General features: G+C 36.3%; 1 protein-coding gene across 4 annotated transcripts in view; it reads left to right on the top strand.

Moving 5' to 3' along the window:
- PIEZO2 (piezo type mechanosensitive ion channel component 2) overlaps positions 1 to 21,118 on the top strand; it is a 436,624-nt gene that overhangs the window by 203,523 nt on the left and 211,983 nt on the right. For all 4 annotated transcript variants that reach the window (XM_074340379.1, XM_074340380.1, XM_019713452.2 and 1 more), the window contains one exon: positions 9,855 to 9,897. In XM_074340379.1, coding sequence (XP_074196480.1) covers positions 9,855 to 9,897 — 43 coding nt within the window. The remainder of the gene's footprint in view (positions 1 to 9,854; positions 9,898 to 21,118) is intronic.

The raw sequence follows: 21,118 nt of genomic DNA, 5'->3' as shown, positions 1-21,118 counted from the left end.
GGAACTCTACTTTTTTGGCTTCTGTAGAAGTACAGGATCCCTCACATGCGATTCATGTTCTCATGTATATTTGGAAAGGACAACCTCATAAACACCAATCTGAATACTTTTATAAGCTTACTAAGCTCTTTATGAAGGGCTTAAGTTTAAAAGAATGAAGTTATTTATGAGTTTAACCTAAATACACATTCTATACCTTCCCCGTAAGATAATTTTAGGAGTGTTTCAGCAAACAAACACTACAAGGAAAAGTATATAGTATAACGTGGATTAACTGAAACAAACCACCAAACATAACAATGTGCCAAATTAAAAAATGAAATGATGCCAAAGCTTATCTCTCTACATTTTCATGCATGCCTTTGTTGAAGTGTGTGTGTGTGTGCGCGCGCGGACGCGCTCGAATGTGTGTTGGAGCATAGCATGGAGAAGGGAAATTGGCCTGTGATAATTCTGCACATTTAGTGTTCTCAGGTTCCTGATTATTGCCTACATTGCAGCACTGTTCATTTAAAACCTTAGTTGAGAGCCTTATGTTAGTAGCGGCTACCAGTTATCTACCACCTACTTTGTTCCAAACACCATACAGATGCTTGGAATACATATTCTCATTATATTTGTGTAGAGGTGCTCTCAATCCTTATTTTAGAGATGTCTTGACTAATTCATAGACCTAAAGTGAGTGTCCCAATGTCATAGCTGACCATGACAGGTAGTAGAGTGGGGACTCAAAGCCAAAATTATTTTGCTGCAAGAGCTGAGCTATTGCTATCTACCCTGCTGAAATCTCAGGTACTTCACTTTTGGTTTTGATAGAAAACTAACACAATGATGTAGGGGGAAATTAGCATCATTGATGCCATCTACTCAAAACTTATGAAATATCAAGCTAGTTCAAGAAAGGATAAAACTGTAACATGGACACTGAAATGTAAAACTTTATGTGTATTTTATATTTGTAAATTTTATATTTATAAAATAAAATATAAAAATTGTATGTGAGAAAATAAGCAGACGTCAATTAATATTAACTTATAAAGCTATTGTGACAGATAAGGATCAACATAGCCAGGCCTCTGATGCCCTCAACAGAGAGATTGTCTAACTTGGTCTCCTGCTAAAACTCAGGCCTTTCTTCTGGCGGGCTGTCCGTGAGTTGCCAGAACATTGTGTTTCACCTCTGTTACCAAAGCCGAACACTATCAGAGATGAATTGCAGACTGTGGGTAACAATTAGCACTCTCTAGTGATTTTCCACTTATTATTTTCCTATAGATCTTTATCTCATTATTTTTTATCTCAAACCATATCATAAAGTTCATATATGAGCAGAATAAAATGTTATGCAAGCATCTTAGAATTTCAAGTAAACTAGAGAACTGATGTATTATAGAAGTATGACATTTTAAAAGTCTGAATTCAAATTTAAGCAGTTTTCTGGGCAAATGTAACAAATACTTATAAGACTGTGCAGCACAGTTTCATTTATTTGGCTTCAAAGCAACTGAAACTACAGTTACTGGAAATGTTTTCTATAATCAATGTTTGTGAGAAAGAGACAGATAACAAATTAACAAATGGCTATCAGGTTTGTTTTTTAAAGTAGATTTCAGACCATATCATGGGGCCAGTTCAGAGGCAGCCCAACATTCCACATTTCTACAATACAGATTTATTCTTCATAATGAAGAATATGACCATGTCCTTAAGTATCTTCTAAATTATCTAAAACGGATGGCTTTGTTTGTACAATTTTGGTGTACTTAAATGTAATTTCTGCAAAAGAGTAACCTGTGTATGGATTATGTAGTAACTGCATTTATCGAAATAGGCAACCCACCTGGATGCTTTTTCATGTACTCATTGCTTACATTCCTCTCTTCCCTGCCCTGTTTAAGGAGTACTGCATGAACTGCCTGTACTCCCTGTGCCCATCCTCTGCTGCAAATATGGTCCCAGGGCATTCTCCCTTGTCTGTTTCCTCCGGTCTCAGGATCTTCTGCCTACTCAGAGTCTCCTTCTCTGTGTCTTCAATCTCTGTTCCCACCATTTTCCTTCTATTTAGTTTATTAAGAATCCCAGAATCTTAATTTAAAGGAGCCACACATTTTTTTGGCCTGGCCTCTTCCAGCTCTTGCTCTCAACTCCCAACTCCCTTCTCCTCCCTCCCCATGTCAATATGGCCTGACTTTTAAAAAGAAAGTCTGTCCTCATTGTCTCTACTTCCTGACCTTCCATTTAGTTTTCAGCTCACTCCTTCTTTACACTACCTTTTCTATAATTCCACTGAAATTTTCTTATACACACACACACACACACAAACACACATGCATACACAGAGACAAATACACATATACACAAACAAATATATCACATACATAGGCAAATGTGCATACACAGATATAAATACACAACACAAGTATACATATGCATAGGCAAACATAAATGCACACATGCACAAACTTTTATTGTCAACTATTTCCGAGATTTGGACTGGATGTCAAAAGATATTGAAGGCAGGGAGGTCAGGGGAAGGTAGCCTGGTGATGATAATGATGGGAACAAAAGTTTGGCTTCTTCAGAAAGAGGCATCCTATGTAGAAAAGGCACAATTGCCCACTTTCTGTTTTGTATGGACCTTGTGTTTCTAGACTAGGGGGAATATAGTGGGAAAAGAATGAAACATACTTTTACGTTATTTAAGGGTGGCTGGTTTGTTTGGTTTCCATGGGAGACATATGCATAAAACAAGCTGAGTTTTACAATTCAGTTCAGTTGACTTACTTGTGAAAGTCCTCTGAGATTCTTGAAAGTAGATTTTGTGTGTGTGTGTGTGTGTGTGTGTGTGTGAGTTTCTCTCTTCCAGTGTGTCCATAGCTATTTTAGTTGGAAGTAACTAGAAAAAAGCAGACTGCCAGTCAGACCCAATCTTAAATGAGAAATGTTATGGTCAATAATTTTTAAAATCCATTATTTGATGAGGAAATTATTTAGAATTTACATTTCATTTTAGAATAATTTGAAAGTAATTTTTCAAAAGAAAATGTTTTAAGATGTTGTAGCATCTTCCATTCATAGAGAAGAATAATGCATATTTGTGAATGGACTTGTTGAATACAAGCATTTGTGAATCAGCTTCTCCCAGTCTCTACAAAGAGTGAATAGTGGTAATTTTTTTTCAGACTGGCCCTAGTCAATTGAAATGATAGCATAAAACATGCATTATACTCATTCAAAACCTCCTGGAGTTGAGATATTTGTATATTAAAGAATCTGCAAGGATCAAAGAAATAAACGTAATATTTGTTCCCACATATTGGGGCAACAAATATGTTTGAACACTGAAATGCTAAAATGATAGAAATGTTCAACATATTTTATGTATAATAGCAAAAATGTAGACGTAATTTAGATATTAATGACTTGCATTTTGTTAAATTGTGGAATACTATGTGGGCATTAAAATGATTACATGCCTATATTTATTGACATGGAAAGAGTTACATTATATTATTAGGTGATGAATGTAGATTTCAGAATAGGATGACCCCTATTTTATATGTGCAAAGATGGATGTGAGAGTCTTAGTGTATTTGGGGGCAGATATGGAAAAAAAAAATGTAAATATTTTCATGTTTTTTAATCTATATTATTTTACAAATAAGGAAAATTGAAGTGATTACCCTTAGGTGATGGAAAATTAAGACATATTATGAAAAGAACTTACAAAGTATAAGTGGTATGAAAACCAAAGTATGCAACTTAATGACAGCTACCAGACTGATAAAGTGGTGTCATCTAGATACTAATGATCAGAGCAAGGGATAATGGACATTACAAAACAAGAGTATTAGGTAGAGGTGAAAATGATGTTTTAAAAAATATGTAGATCATTTAATATGAAAATTATTTATTAAAGGATGGTAAAGAATTGTTTTTCCTTACCTCTATCTTTTACAGTTACTTTTAACCCATTAATGACAAAGCTTATTTGGGAATTAGGACTCAGAAAATTTTGCAGTTCTTACCATTTAAACCAAAATGTTCAAATTGCTCATTAGCTGGGAAAATCGCATTACTCGGGTACTTATCTTCCATTAGAGCAGCCATTTCTGGGGTTTAAAAGATTTCAACTACAACTCAACACAAAAGCATCTTAATATATGCAAAGTAAAATGTCACTACTTGTCAATTTTTCTCTTAGAATTTTACATTATATTCGAAGTTCAATGCATGGTACAATCTTGACTCTTTGATTGGATATAAAAATGTTTTCCTTTCAAGAGTTAAAAATAATGTAAATTAAGCTTCCACCAGAAAACTTGTAAGTGGTATAATTCCTTATATTTGAGTGTTTCATCATCAATTTCTGTGCCAGGCCACATGTTGAACTGCTTGGCAGCCCCTACCATGTATGAAAATACTTTCATTTTTATAGGCATATGCTGGCAAAAACCTACCACTTCCACGAATTATTAGTCCTTTTCTGCTAATTATTTTGAAAAAAAGCAGAGGTATACATGCAAGTTCAAGTGGCTCTCAACATCTGAACCATACTTGGTGTAAAACTTCAATTAGAAAAAAGTGTATGCCTCATTTGACCAGTTTTACTAATGTAAATCTACAGAAAAAAATCAAGTTCCTTTTTTGTGTGTATTAGAGGTTAAATAACAAGTTGATTGAAATAGTGATTGATAAAAGGAATTAATGCAGAAGCTTGATAATACAGTGAGCAATCAATTTACAACATAAAGATAGAAAGTTTTGTGTTTTCAATAGCATTTATGGAAAGATAAAATTACAAACTGAAAGGGACCTGTTGAAAATGTTACATTAAAGAAAAAGCCTCAAGAGTGACTTGTGTAAGGAAACACAGATGACCAGAGGCAGAGCTGTTAGAACTCAGCTATCTGGTTTCAAGTAATGGGCAAAACCCTGTGGTTTTAAATCACTACGTCAGGAAAATTAGGAGAAATAAAAAATAATCAGCCCTGTTCCATCATCTGCAGGTTTCATATTGGTGCGTGGCCTTCTGTATTTGTATGTATCGAGCTCCTGCTCGGCATACTGAGTGTGAAACAAAACTAACTTCGGAAGATCCATAGGTCCTAGATGAAAAGTGGTGTGAGAAGGGGTTTGATGACAGATAACTTCTACTATAGGCATTCCTATGCTTCTAAATCAATAATCAGACACACAAAACTTTGTGGAATTAAAAAATATATAGTTATGAATTCTAATATTATAGGCAGATCAAGGCAAGAGACAAATAATAGGAAGGAGAATAAGAAAAGGAAAATGAAGACAGAAGAAAAGACAAGAATACAAGCCCCAACGTATAACGAAGCAATGAGTAAAGTTAAAAACACCAGTTCTGGATTCCCAAGTCTCTACCCTTCAGTTTTCTCACCTGAAAAGAGGATATGATAATAGTACTGACTTCATGGAGTGTTTGGGAGGATTAAACTAGCGAATATATAGATAAAGTTAGCATAAAGCATAAGCTGTTTTTATTGCTATGTTAATTTGGGGGAGAATGGGCACTCTCTTGATTTAAAATATAGTTTTTAAAGCATCTAGAATTTGTTTAAAATGTTTATATTACCACATAAAATTTGGATGCTCAAGGCATTGTAAGACCTCATTTTATTGCTTATATTCAATATCTCATATTGAGATACACATGTCAGGCTTAAAACTAGATGTAAGACTAGAGTGAACTTAGACTTCAAACTAGACTAAAGAACGCAATTGTTTTTCCTCTCGTATAGCTGGAGTGGCAGGGAAGGCGAGGGCATCTAGAGCAGCTGGACAGACACACATGCCATCAGGAGACCCCTCTCCTGGCTACTCCTGCTCTTGGATCCCATCTTTCCTCTTACACAGGCTTTCTCCATGTGGCGGTAACATGGCTACATTGTGAACAATCATGTGGGCTCACATGATTCTGGGTCTCTGATAGGCGAGCAGAGAGAGGTTCCTACCAGTTAGGTCAAGCCAGGCAGGAAAGGTTCCATTTTGGCTCGACATAGCCGATCACATGCCCATCCTGATCACCTGTGGCCGGGTAGATAGGTGCTCTGAGGACTGGCCAGACGTCCTTGCCCCTATGGCCAGGCAAGGAGAGAAGGAGAGGTAATATGACTGGGAGCACCCATGGAAGCAGCTCATGGGCCTGGGGAAAGTAGTTCCCAAAGAAAGGAAGTTTCCATAACTTACTTCTGTGATGGAAAGAAGAAGGGAACCTGGAACCAACAGAGGCTAATAGGTAGATGGGGTGCCAGGGGAAGGGAGAGTGGGAGGGGGAATGAGAACAAAGAGATGGAGCTTTGTTCATTTTGTAAAGGAGCAAATGTTGATAACTCCACAAAGGAATGTCCTCTATACTTCAGTGTAGTAGTTCCCCTTGGAGTCTTGGGAGTGTCAGTACCAAAGGATATTAGGAGGTAGTTTGTCACCTGGGGCACACAAGAGATTAGATACTGAAACTTGCTGTTCAGACTGACATTTAGTCCAGGGTTTGTTTCCAACCTCTGGTCTTTATTTTCCTCCACAAATTTCAATTCTGTTTTTGGGATACCTGTGCTACAAAGGGCAATTTTTTAAAATGAAGAATCATAATCATTATTTCTAACTATTTCATCTAAGAATGCAAAGAAAAAATGCCTCTTATGGATTGTATCCATCTCTCTATGCTATATATTTTCTTTTATGTTGTTGTGGCCATTGTTTGCTTTTTCCCTGAAGTATGTAACATGTTTTAGACTTCTCTATATTATAAATCTCATTTAAAAAGTGTTGAATCAAGGAAGTCTGCCAGCTCCTTTTGTTTTCTCTACTTTTCTCTGTGTGTTGGACTGCTCTGGCAAAGGAGAATAATATTACCTTACCATGTAAAACATGGTTAATGGCTTTAAAAGAATTCCCCAGCAACTGAATAATGGGCTGCCAAAAATATTCTCGGTGCCAAAGGATCTGGAGATGTCTGTTCCATTTATTGTGTGTTTCTCCTTTCATCATGACTAAGTGCTCACAAAAGACATAAAACCCAAACCTCCGGGGTATGTGGTGTTTGAGTCAGAAACCATACTTTAATATATTCAGTCCTATATATAACTATAATGATGGTTAGCAGAGTATCAACAACAATCAATGATGGATACCTATGGTATGAGAGATGCTCAAATTATTAATTAAATTGATTTTTAGTTTCTAGAAGGAAGTCGTTGTTTCATCATCTGTCTTGTGCTTGGTTGAATGGCTTGATAATGTTTATTCTAAAGAGTTTGGAAGTCTTGCACCAAACACTTTTAACTTGTTCTGCCTGTTTGAATAAGTTTACTTTTCTCAGAAATAAAGATGGAACATATTTCTTAATTAAAGTTCCATGTTCTAAAATCCTGATAGTGCGGTATAGCAAAGTCACTTATTTTTATTTTTCCTTGAAGATAAATAGAGTCTATTAAAAAGGGGTTTTTCTTAAAAATTTGTTTAAAAAATTAATTTAGGAAAATTAATTTCTCCAGTTAAGAACTGGAGAAAATGCAAATGTAGAAACATTTAAAAGCTGCTTTGTTTCTCACTGGAAGCAAGAGAAGCCAAGAAATGTAGCATCTAAACCCACCCTCCTCCCACCCCACCCCCACCTCACCCTCCCTTGGACCCTTCCCATTTGGTCTGCACTCAGACTGTCTGGTTCTCACTTGGCAGGAGACGCTTAATCTCTCCTGCTTCTTAGTTTGGGCCAGGCAGTTGCCAGCTGTCTTGGAGTACAATATGGTTTCTGACTCAGGTTATATATTCTTTGCCAGTGTCTTCATTGCTAAGATTTTAGGGGCAGGATAATTATCTTCAAAGAATTCCTCAGATAGAGATTCTTAATTGTTTTGCGTTTGACTCACAGTACAAATGATATTCATATGGGGCCCACTCCGCTGGGCCAGGGGCCATGAGAAATTCCTGGGCTGGTTAACTAAAATTCCATATCTTTTACTTCTGCTCAACAAAGCATATTGGAATTCAGTTGGATAAGAGTGACTTTATCCAAGGAGATAAGCCTGAATCTGCTTTAAATTTGTGTGTGTATATATATGTGTGTATAATTCATATCTGAAACTTAGTCCTTTATTATTCATAAAAATTATTTAAAATGATCTGTCATAGCCTAGGAGTATGAACCTTATCCCCATGGTGAAACACCATGTTTGTGCTCTCTTGGGATTGGTTCATACTACTCCTATATAAAATCTACTCCTGCCTTTACAGGAAGTCTGTCTGATATTTAGGAGACCCTGAGTAACCACCTGAAGATAAAACATGTGAGGTAGAGTTCTCAAGAAAGAAACATAACCACCATCCTAGTTTATTGTGACTTTAGGAAAAGAAGCAGGGTAGCTTTATAGCTGCTTCTGGAGACCAATGCTGAATCCACTACTTCCTGTGTGCAGAACTAAATTGTACAGAAAGGCAGTAGTTATCTGCTGTCATTATCAAGCAACTAGTATAAAACACAACTTGTGAATTTAGGGATATGTGGGTGTTTACTTGAAATAGTTACTGAAATCAGAATGTTTTTGCCACTGACTGAACATCATGAAAATGTAAAACTATGGGTTAAGCACAGACCCTTAACTTTTGTAAATGCAGAATTTTTATTAAAACAGTCTTTGATAAAAATTTGGACTTTTCTTTCTATCAAGTATGAAGAAAATTATTATGCCTATAATGTAGGGAAGAGTTATTACATGGAAAGATTGTAGAAAATCTTTTTTATACCCAGCTTTCTTTGTAGAATTGGATATACTACTTTTCAATTCATGTTACTTTAAACAGCATTTTTGCATTTAGGGGACTTCTGATTAAAATATTTAGCTTAAAAAATAAAAACAAAATGTTAATCCTGTGCTTCAATGTTAGTGAGATAAAGGCATCGTGTATAATGAGTTGGAAATTCAGAGTGTTATTGGGGAGGAAAAAGTTTACTATACCCTTCTAGGTTTCTCTGGCTGGCCTAATAATTAACATAAGACAAATTAACAGGAGAGAAAAAAAATTAATTTTATACATATGGGAACCCCAAAGATATGAGTTTCTCAAGACAGTCAAGCAATTGAGGTTTACATGTTATCCTGGGCTAAAGAGAAGGGGGTATAGATCTGGAACTTCAAAGGGGAGGAAGACAGTTCAAGTGGAGATGGAAAGAGCAAATGATTGGTAAACAGATGTTTTGTTTTGCGTTTGACTCACAGTACAAATGATATGTAAAAAGAAGTTATCTATGGTAATAGCTCTCTTCCTAGTACAGGCACCAGTATCTAAATTCTTTTAGGCAGTTCAGGGGGAGGTAAAAAGATAAACTACTAGAGTCCTCTGTTTCTTAAAATTAATCAGCCTAAAATAATCCTCATGATAAAAAAACACATTTTGAGGTGGCAAATTTTGCTCCCCTACAGTGTCATCTAGCTTTCCATATGAACAACAAAAGTAAAAGTTGAATTTTAGAGAGTACAACTTACAATATGCTGTTTTTTTTATTTTTGATAGCAGAGTTTTGCTCATGTTATTCTGAACCAGACACATTTAGATATTTAGAGAATGATTTAGTGGGCTATTGCCTTACTACAGGAAAGTGGGGTAGAGATTTGTCCCATGGCAGGGGATATGTGCTTAATTCCCAATGTGGAATGCTCTCTAAAAGGCCATTTGGGAACTGGAGGTGAGAAGTGATACATCTGAGGGAAAACAGTCTTCCACTTAAGTGTAAAACCAAGTACCTAGCAGGGTTGCAAAAAAAACCGAACAAAACTATGTGGATACTTGCTGTGTACTAATTATGTTCCTTCCTTCTGTTACAGGCTCAACATGGGAAAAGACATTTCGGCAGATTGGTTTTGAAAGGTAAGTGGGGTTTAGCATGTCTCTACTTTCAGCTGCTAATGTCCTATTTTATTCTAAGTAATTTATTGAGTATAAATCAGTGGTATTGCTACCATTACTTCAGTAAGTGTGTGCCGTTGAGTAAGTTATCATTTTGCCCCTTGAAACTCAGTGTCTTTGTAAAGTAGAGCTTTACTTTATAAAATCTCTGCCTACACACAGAGTAGACATGAAGATTAAATTGAGCAACTTATTTGAAAATACTTCTTAAACTGTGAAACCTTAAATAAGGTAAGTTGTATTGTTAGAAATTTATAAGAATTAGAGTTTACTTTCTTCTAGCTAATTCACCTCATATATTGTTCTACAGTTCTAGTGCAGAGAAATTTATATTTATATTGATAGCTTCCCAATTATTAAAATTATTAGATCTTATTATCAGCTTTAAGTGAAAGGCTGAGATTATGTCACTCTTAAGCATTTCTACACCTGCATCTCCCCCCCCCCAAAAAAAAAAAATGACTAATTATAACCTTGGAAAATGTAGAGGTAGGATCAATAAAGTTACTAAATCACCTTCCCTTGTAATTGAATAGCAGCATATCGGATCTCTCTGGTGGCATTTGGTATCTTTTATTGAACTTTCAATGTCAATACAGCTATTGAAAGAAAAGTAATTTAATTTTTTTACTCTAAAAGTAGATTCTGACTAGTTCTTTTCATCATATTGAGAAAGTTTTTATGTGTATTGATCAAGCTGACAGACTGCTTAGAGTATATAAAAGAAATAATAAAATACTTTAAAATGCATCATTTCTCCAAGTGAGAGATACTAAATCATCACCAGGCTGACTGTGATAGCATTTTTGTATCATTCTTTAATTGACTCAAAGATTTATTTCTTTCTATGTATACACCTCCACTCAATCAGCACCATCATTGTTGAGCCTCACAGAAAGTTCTCATAGTTAGTTGTTAAGGTGATTGGGGGAGCTTGGCTTGAATGGACACATCCCAGGGGCCAACTTACAACAAAAATGGAAAATCATGTGCAGTTTCAAATCTTTTCCCAAAGCATCTTTCTTTTTTATGTTATGAAAAACATCAAACATACACAAAAGAAGAGAGAAAAACAAACTGAATGTCGTATATCCATTTCCCCGCTTCGGTAAGCTTTTGTCATACTTGCTTTACCTTTTTCTTTTTTTTTTTCTTTTTTTGGCTAAGATATTTTAAATAAAATCTCAGACATCATGTCATTTTGTCCCTACATAGATCAGTATACATCTCTGAAAACAAACAAACGATGTTTTCTTCCAGAATCATAATGCCACAATCTTAGCAAATACAAATAACAGTACATCCTTAGCATCCATTATTGCCCAATCAATGTTTAAATTTCCTGGTCACCTAAAAAATGGCTGTTGCTACTAAAGCCCACACATTCCATTTTGATCGCTCAAGTCTCTTTATTTAGATGTTTTCCCCCAGTTCCCTCCCAGCTTCATTTTGTTTTTGTTCACATTGTTGACTTCTGAAGAAACCAGGTCAATTGTCTTATAGAATGTCTCACGTTCTGGATTTGTTCATTTGTGGTATTGGTTTATTTGTTATTCTATTCCCCTATTTCACGTAAATTCAAATTGCTCCCTTTCAGTCATTGCGGACAACTTCATGTTGACTTCTTGTCCTTTTGACACAGGCCCACTGGTCTTGTACAGTTTCCATGTTTCTAGCACAACCGATATACCAAGCCCATCCAGTATTCTGGACCTTTAGTCAGACATCCTGTAAGGAGCCCTTCATTCTTTGTAGAGAATGGTATTTAGAAACCACAATCTAAATACTAGAGATTCTCATCTGGAGTGGTATTTTTTCTGGGCTTTTTAAAGAGATGGAGCTAAGAAAGGCCTTTTTTAAGAAAAATAAGTCCAAAGTCATACAATATTTCCAATTCAAGTATAATCTTACAGAATTTTAAACTTATTATATGCATATCATCTTTTCTTTTTCATTGAAAAATCTTAATTCTTAACAAAACTTATTTCATCTTAATACGAGGTCTGACAATTAAGTTCGCAAACTCATCCTAGAAAAAGTGCTACATACCTCATTGCCAAACATCATTATGGTCACCTTTGAAGTACTCCCCTTGGGAAGCTGTGTACTGACACCAGTGTTTAGTCCATCCTTCAAAACAATTTGGGAACTCTTTTCTGGAATGGCCATCAGAGCTGCCGTCATATTACCCTTGATATCCTGAATGTCATCACAATGTCTTCCTTTCAATATTTCCTTTATCTTTGGGTAAGGAAAGAAGCCACTGGGAGCCAGATCAGGTGAGTATAGAGGGTGTTCCAATACAGTTGTTTACTGGCTAAAAACTCCCTCACAGACAGTGCTGTGTGAGCTGGTGCGTTGTCATGATGCAGGAGCCAAGAATTGTTGGTGAAAAGTTCAGGTTGTTTTCATGTAACTTTTCCACGCAGCCTTTTCAGCACTTCCAAATAGTAAACTTGGTTAACTGTTTGTCCACTTGGTACAAATTCATAATGAATAATCTCTCTGATATCAAAAAAGGTTAGCAACATCATTTTGACTCTTGATTTGGACGGATGGAACTTTTTTGGTTGTGGAGAATTGACTGACGCCCATTGTGCACTTTGATGCTTTATTTCAGGGTCATATTGATACACCCATGTTTCATCACCAGTGATAACATGGCCCAAAACATTGTCTTGCCTCTCCAAAAGGTCTTGGCAAACTTCAACTCTCCTTTGCTTTTGTTCATTGGTGAGCTCCTTTGGGACCATTTTGGCACACACCTTTCCCATAAGATTTTCACTTAAGATTTTCCTAACTGTTTCTCTATTGAAGTTTACTTGGTCTGCTATGCTTCTCACAGTCAGCTGATGATTTTGACACACAATTTGACAAATTTTTGTAATCTTTTCATCAGTTCTGCTCATTATTGGCTGCCCTGACCTCTCTTCATCAATGACACGTTCTCTTTGCTCAGAAAAATGTTTAATCCATTTGTACACTGCTGTTTTCTTCATGGCATTGTCTCTATAAACTTGGACTAACATGTCCCTGATTTCACTTCCGCTTTTACCAAGTTTACCGAGAAATTTAATGTTTGTTTATTGCTCTAATTCAAGCTCAGACATTCTTGTGACAACACACAAAATCATGTAACAACAATAATGAACACCACCCAGCAAGACACCGCCACACATCGACATGAACACAGCTGTGAGACACTGATATACCAAGGTTATGAAACCTTACCGAGCTGTTTGTACAGTGCTGCCAGTGTAAGTTCATGGTGGCAAGTTTGCAAACTTAATTGTCAGACTTGTATATATAATATTTTCAAAATAATATTAATATTATCACTAACAATAAGAGTACCGAATGAAGTTTAAAAATTTTTTATTGTGTGTTAATTTTATATTTTTAGGGATGTACGATCAAAAGAGTGAAAACTAAAGTTGCTTCAATTTTTTTCCTGTGATCATGTCATAAATTTTATATATAATTTGGTTAATTTGTTTCAGAATTTTTTAAATTTCAACAGATTTTTTCTTTTTGATTTAATTTTATTTTTGAATATGTAACATTTATCTCCAAGTACAAATTATATGACAAAGTTTATTCAGAGAAATATCACATTTGTCCCTTTCCCTTGTGCCCTGTTCCTTCTTTTTTCTATAGTTACCATGTTTATTAGCTTTGGGTTTAACCTTCTGATGTTTACTTTTGCATGTGCAAGCTAATACTTATGTACTCGTGTAGCTGTATCTCATCCTGTCCTTGCATGAAGAGTGGCATATTACATACATTCTTTTGCACTTTGATTTTTTTCACTGAGACTATATCCTGGGGATCATTCTATATTAGTGTATATATAGTTCACTTCATTAACCTGCATAAGGCATTCCTTTGTGTGGATGAGCTAACACAAAGAATGAGATTGGTCAAATCAGGGCTATTATACAGTATCAAACTTTGCTAATGTTTCAAGGATACAAGTTATCAAGAGATACTTGGTACTGCATGGAGAAATCCAAGCTATCCATATGACTCCCGGTCCTTCTTTTCCACCCCAGATCCATGCTCTCTGGCCCAGAGTGATAGATGAGGTTTCTAATGAGGTTTGCAATTCCCTCACATAGCAAGGAATATTTAATTTTGCAACATCCCGTTTTATACCTAAGAAATTTGAATAGCTAATATGATACTCTCCAGGGAATCATGCCTCATAAATATATGGATTGAAGATTTATTTACTATAATAACCTAAACCAGGGATTTCCTGATTAAACCATTCCATTGATGAGGGTTCTCTTCTGAGCAAAAAAATTCATTAAGCTGAAGCTGTTTGCCCAATGATCTAGTTAGTATGTTTTCAAGGAGCCTAAACCAGGTCAATTACCTTCTTTCCCCATCCCCAGTGTCTCCTTGTAATCAGGAGGAAAATGGATCACAGGCCATTTGCTTTAAGTCTTTCTGTACCCTGTGAGTAGACATTTAGGCAGTTTCCCGTCTTTTGCTCTTGCTCCCCACCCCCACCAAAAAAAGTTGTAATAAATAACCTTGTGCACGCTTTCTTACCAGATATCTCAGGGATATGTTCCCAAGTATAATCAAACAGTACATTCATAGGGAATTTTGTTGAATATTGCAAGTTTTTCTCCGTAGTTTCAACAATTTTCACTCCCATCAGCAATGCATGACTATAACTATTTTTTCAGAGCCTTGCCAACAGAGAGTGTGCTGTCAAACTTGAGATTCTTGCCAATCTATTAGGTGAAAAATGGTATCTCAGTGGTATCCTTTGAATTTGCATTTATCTGGGTCATATTTTTCTTTTCTTTTTTTCATAGAGGAAAGGACAGGTGGATACTCTTTGCTGTCTCCTAAGTGAAGCACTTTGGTGAAGAGCTTTTTCTAAGATGGTTAAGGATTCATTGATCGACAGGATGTGGCAATTGAAACATTTTCTTCATAGCTTATGTGACCTTAACCTTGTGCTTTCTTGAATAATGACTTAATGAAAACAGCTACCATGTACCAAGCAGTGTTAAATCATTTATAGTCCATACAACAACCCCATAGACTAAGGATTGGCAAATTTTTACTGCAAAGGAGAGATAGTAAACGTTTCAGGCCTTATATTACAATTTCTGTTGTAATCTCGCTTTCGCCATTGTAACCAAAAGCAACCATAGATAATGGGTATGGCTGTGTTTCAGTACAACTTTATTTGCAGACAAACAGGCAGCTGGCAGGAGTTGGCTGCTGGCCATCATTGACAGCCACTGTAGACTGTGGTTGCGATCTCTCAGGTAAAGAAATTCAAAGAAAATCAAGTAGTCTACCCATATAATCAGAGCCACTCATATTGACCTGCATTCAAGTAAAGGTTTTCCTAGTTTCAAAGACTAAGATTTTTACACCAAACCACACCAAATCCTTAAATGAATGTTTTGTGTTGTTTTATTTTTCCTATTCCTATAGCTCTGAGGGCATAGTTTCAAATCAGAGGTCTTATTGGCTGTTCTCTTTTTATGAATATTTTAAATAAAGCCAAACAGTATAAATTCTATATTACAATGCCTTCCTCAAATTGTTATGTTTCAAAATAGATGTACAAATAAAAATATTATTAAGGACTATATCAAACAATATGCTTTATTTTTGAACTGTCATATCAGTTTGGTGATCATCCTGATTTTTTTAGATATTACCGTAAAATGCCATCCTGTGTTTTCCCATGTTGTCCCATGTTTTCTCATTTAAGGGCACAGGCTATTCTTTGCATTACATCAAGTATCTTAAAAATATAGAACAGATATTGATCTTTGAGATTATTATGCATTTATAGTTGCAAAGACTGTGTCAAGCAGTGCTGTTTAATATGGTTTTGCTTTTTTTCTTCTCAAGTTTAACCTTTTCTTTCTCTTAAAGGGAAATCCAATTATATCTTAAATGAAGCTATAAGGTTCTTTAGAGTAATTGTAAGAGATATTGATCACAATGTCCTTTGATTTTTGCCCATCAATCTGTTTGCTAGCAGATTATTTTAAAGTGTTCACATCTAAAGGAAAAGAAGACTGAGTCAGCTAAAGCTTCAAAGCTTTCTCCAAGGATAAGAAAGCAAAGATGCCCTCTGTTGTATGTTTTGTAACTGGAAGGAAGACAAGGGATCTGCCCTGCCCACCCTCCTTGCTTAGCGCTTGCCATGAGATAGTGTTCAGCCATTCACTTTCTGGAAACTTTGTGATTATATGCATTGTTTCAGAATAAATGCACATTGTCACAGTTTCTATGGCTGAATGTATGGTAATGTGCTCACTTTGTGAACAATCACCTTGCCCCTCTGTGGGGGAGATCAGGAGTTTGTTCTAGGACTTCATTATAGGACTGTGTTGTAACAGAGGAAGGATATATAGGTTCATATATCTTCAATGCCACCTCTAATACTCCCTTCCCACTCCTGGTTCTACAATATTGTTATCTACATAACAAAAGAAGACTCGGTTGTGTTTTATTTGTTTTGTTTTTATTATGGAGGAAAAAATTTGTGCCTAACATATTTTGATATCAATCAGAAAGCTTAACTTTCTGTGCAGTTTATGATTATAAATATTACCAAATCACAGCCGTTCATTAATCTAGGTTAAGGTGATGCAGATGGGCCTGACTTTGTAAATTCATTGATATTCGCATGTTTCTAAACAAGTGTATCCACTAGAGAATGGCCCAAATTCTCAGTGTTTCTTTCTCACTTACGCAAAATCTGAAGAGGCCAGACAACTCTACAGGGCAGCCTCTGCATGTTGTGTCACGGGCTTCAGTCTGTGACACTTCTGTCTCAACAGATGTTTCTGAGTTTCCTTACGCGTGGAAGGAGAGGTTGGAGAATTGCGCACTGGACCTCAAGTGTTTCAACCTGGAAGTGGCATTTGTCACTGCAGCTCACAGTTTATGGTCCAAAGCTAGTCACCTTGCTAATTTATGAGGAAGGAGAGCTGTCACTCTGCCATGTATGCAGGAAGGGTACAAGAAGTAGAAATATCAGAAAACTCTGGTAGTATCTATCACAACAAGCTTTGAGCAAGGGCTGAACATGGTTTTCTCTTACCAAAGCTATACTCTTCATCTGAGACAAAATATTTCAGCAAGTAAATACGCTCATGCATAGTAACCTGCCAACAGAAATAAAAGTCCCTGCTTTCTGGGAAATCTTATTGCTGCTTTTTTAAAAAATAACAATCTTTTACTGATCTCTCACCCATTTTTAGTTACAAAGCAATGAAGTTATTCTTAATAAATCTACATAATCAGCACAGTACCTCAGATTACATCATTATTAAGAATATTGTACAAGATTTTATTTAATGCTCTACTTGGATTGTGGAATGAAAAAGCTTGCCTCTTCAATGAATATTTTAAAATATAAATCACACTGAAAACAGCCTGTGATGAAACACAAACATTCCTAGGATTTTTTTTACCCTGTGTAGACATAATTCAAAAGGCAAGGCTTTGTCTTCCGCAGGCTGAGCAGCCTTCCACAGCCTGCCTGTCACGCTTGTGCCCCTGCGTCTGTTCCATGGGGAGCTGCCACTCACCTTTCAAGTTTCAGACATTAATGCTCTTGTGAAACCTTTCCTTTACTCCCAGGACTCCCACCTCTTCTTGTAACACATTTTATATTCCTCTATTGTGGTACTGGACATACTGTGTTGAAACTGTTTCTCCTCCTTTGGGACATGAACGATCAGCCTGTCTTTTTTTTTTTTTTTTTAATTGGGGAAGGGGAACAGGACTTTATTGGGGAACAATGTGTACTTCCAGGACTTTTTTTTTTTCCCCAAGTCAAGTTGTTGTCCTTTCAATCTTAGTTGTGGACGGTGCTGTTCAGCTTCAAGTTGTTGAACTTTCAGTCTTAGTTGTGGAGGGCGCAGCTCAGATCCAGGTCCAGTTGCCATTGCTATTTGCAGGGGGCACAGCCCTCCATCCCTTGCGGGAGTCGAACCGGCAAACTTGTGATTGAGAGGACGCGCTACAACCAACTGAGCCATCCGGGAGCTCAGCGGCAGCTCAGCTCAAGGTGCCGTGTTCAATTTTAGTTGGGGGGCTCTGCCCACCATCCCTTGCAGGAGTCGAAGAATCGAACTGGCAACCTTGTGGTTGAGAGCCCACTGGCCCATGTGGGAATCGAACCCGGCAGCCTTCGGAGTTAGGAGCATGGAGCTCCAACTGCCTGAGCCACCAGGCCTGCCCAAGATCAGGCTGTCTTGATACAGTGGTGCCTAGCACTGCCTGGTATGTGCTAGCTCACCAGACATATGGTGGGTACTTGACTGAGTCCTTGATGGGGAAGCATACGTGGATTTGGTTGTAGAGTGCTGTGAAAGAGAGGGCTTCGGGGAAAGGAAAGAGACCAGGGCCCCAACATCTTTTTATCACTACACAGCCGCTGGTAGGACAATAAGGCAGCCTGCAGCTGGAGCTGACTCACCGCTAACAGTATAGGGAGGAAGAAGTGGCTTTATTCTGTGTGTCAGTGTGAACAAGTACTTAATTCAATGACCTTCATATCAACAACAGAATATTTCTGAGTCTCTCTTCTCAAAATGACTGAGTCTAATGTTTTGAGCTTGGCATTGGCTGTTCCCCATGACAGGATCCCTATAATAAGATCATGAGCTCCATGGGGACAGGGCCTGTGTCTGTCTTGTTAACTGAGGCACCTTGCACCTAACCCACTTAGATGACCAAAGTGAAATGATTGAATAAAGGAAGACATGAGTGAGGAACTGATTCTGTGGCAACAGAATCAGAGAAGGGCTTAGCAAATGTTTCTGTACCGTGTTTCACGGCTTTCCCTCATTCTTACCTATAATTCCCTTCAGGAAACTGCAGTTGTTCATGCCCAACCCCCACCACCTTCTAAAAATTCCCCAAATCCCACTGACCACCATCCTTCTGTCTTCCCATCCCCTCCTGTCTTCAATCAGAATAAAGCCACCAGATGTGTTCATGATCTTGAATGTACTTGCTAGTGTCTTATGTTAGCCCTATGCTTCTGAGGGCAGGACATATGTCTTGCCATCTTACAAACTCTAGTGCCAGCCCAGGGACTGGCAAATAATAGACATTTAATAAATGTTTGATAAATAAATACCCTTTTATATAAATATTAATGTGACATTTCTCTGTTGACCCAGCCCCTACTTTCATGGAATATGCCCTTCTTGATAAACTTTTGTTTTTATTAGCCTTTTCCTTTGGAGAATGAATTGATTCCTTGAAAATTTAAGGCTAATTTTTAAATTATTTTATGTCCTCCAACTTACTGTTTAACTCACTAGCTTTGTAATTGAAATTCATGATGATTCTTTAGGTAATGTTATATAAAATATTGAGAAATAATGAAAAGCTAGACTCCAACGATGGTTTTATGAAATGCTTTTCTATATGAAAACTTACATATTTTGCCGTGTATAATGTGCACTTTTTTACCCAAATTTGTGAAGGAAAAATGATGCACATTATACTTGGGTACTACTAATTCTGTACCTACTGGTGGTGCCAAAAAAATGTATACAAGTGGACACTTTGGTCAATGTTGCTCAAGCAGTAGTTCTCAGTAATCAGAATTGTCTGGACACCGATGATAACCACTTTGAGAACCTCTTGTAATTGCAGATGTCAAATGAGACTTGTATTCATCTTTTGTTATTGGTATATATTGAGTATTACAATTTTAATAGATTTCTTTTCTTAAAATTTGTATACATTTTTGGCACCCTCTGTATATAAATGTTTTTAATTCTTTTATTTATGCTTATGAGTTAAAAGTGTAACTCGAGAAATTAATAGCAATACCCATATGCAAAATAATACCCTGGGATACGATAATCGGCTTTGTTGAATTTACTACGAACTTGCAACGATGAAGAGTTCTTGCCCTTCTATGATGTGTAAATATCGTAAATTTGTTACCAATACATAAAATTTCTTGTACCTTGTATCTGTTCTTGTTTTGTAATTATTCGTTACTTAAAATTTCTTATACCATAATGTTAAAAAATAAATGCTAAAATTTCTTTATAATACAAAAAACAAGTACCTAAATGTAAACAAATAAAAATTTGAATTAAAAAAATTAAAACAAAATATTTTTTTCCCTGAAAATTTGGGCCAAAAACATGGGTGTGCATTATACATGGGAGTGCAATTATACACCGCAAAATACGGTATATCCAAGAAATGAGATGGTTAAGTGAAATCAATTGTGATGTCAACAAACATATTAATTTCTATAGTTACTACTATAGTTTTCTGAAGTTGCTGTTAAGGTTATAAGTCTGTAGAATAAAATGGATAATTTGAATACCTATCCATTTATGTCAAGACAGGTGTTTCTTTATATTGCCTCTCTGAGAAGCATACAGAAAGGAAACAACATTAAACTAAAAAATCATACCATTACTATAATCTTGTGGTCTATGGAACTAAGCAAAGAAATCTTAGTTGGGAATTTAGTAATGTGTTATCAAACTTGTAACTTATAAGTCTACAATATTTTTGGATATACAGGTGTATAGTACAGGTTTCTTGATTAAATTATTTATGTTGTAGGCTTCTTGAAAGCTGAGCTTCTAAATGCTTAATTCTTTCAGACTACATATAAACATTCCTGGAAATGTTAGCAAGTTCTTCTAAAATTATGATATAAAATATTTGTCAAAGTAACTTATATTCAGGAAATGACTAGAAGAAAAGGAAGTTTCTATATTTTGTTGTTTAAAAATTAAGCCCAACTTATTTGTTTATTCATTTATTTGAACGTTTTCAAACTTCTGCCTTATGTCCACTCCTGGACTAGCTTTGGGTTTTCAAATTAACATGACAGAGGAAAGGAACTTAGATTTATGAAAAACCTATCTTACGCTGGCCTCTCTGTTAAGTATTTTGCTTATATGATTAATTTACTTCTCACGACATTTTAGAGTCTGATTCCGCTGACTTACGTAAACAATGGCTCTTAAGGTGTTTGCTCAGATGGGACATAAACCACTTCTGTTTACTTTCAGTTATGTAAGCAGGTCATGTGGCCAATTACAGGGTCTATGGGCAGAGAAGTATGATCCTCCAATGGAGTACACTGTAAGTCACAGGGGTATAGCCAGGGACATATGCTATTGTTACAGGAAAGGGGAAT

The sequence above is a fragment of the Rhinolophus sinicus genome, linkage group LG09 (genome assembly GCF_036562045.2).
Source record: "Rhinolophus sinicus isolate RSC01 linkage group LG09, ASM3656204v1, whole genome shotgun sequence".
NCBI classification, from domain to species: domain Eukaryota; kingdom Metazoa; phylum Chordata; class Mammalia; order Chiroptera; family Rhinolophidae; genus Rhinolophus; species Rhinolophus sinicus.
This window is presented reverse-complemented; position numbering and strand designations above follow the sequence as displayed.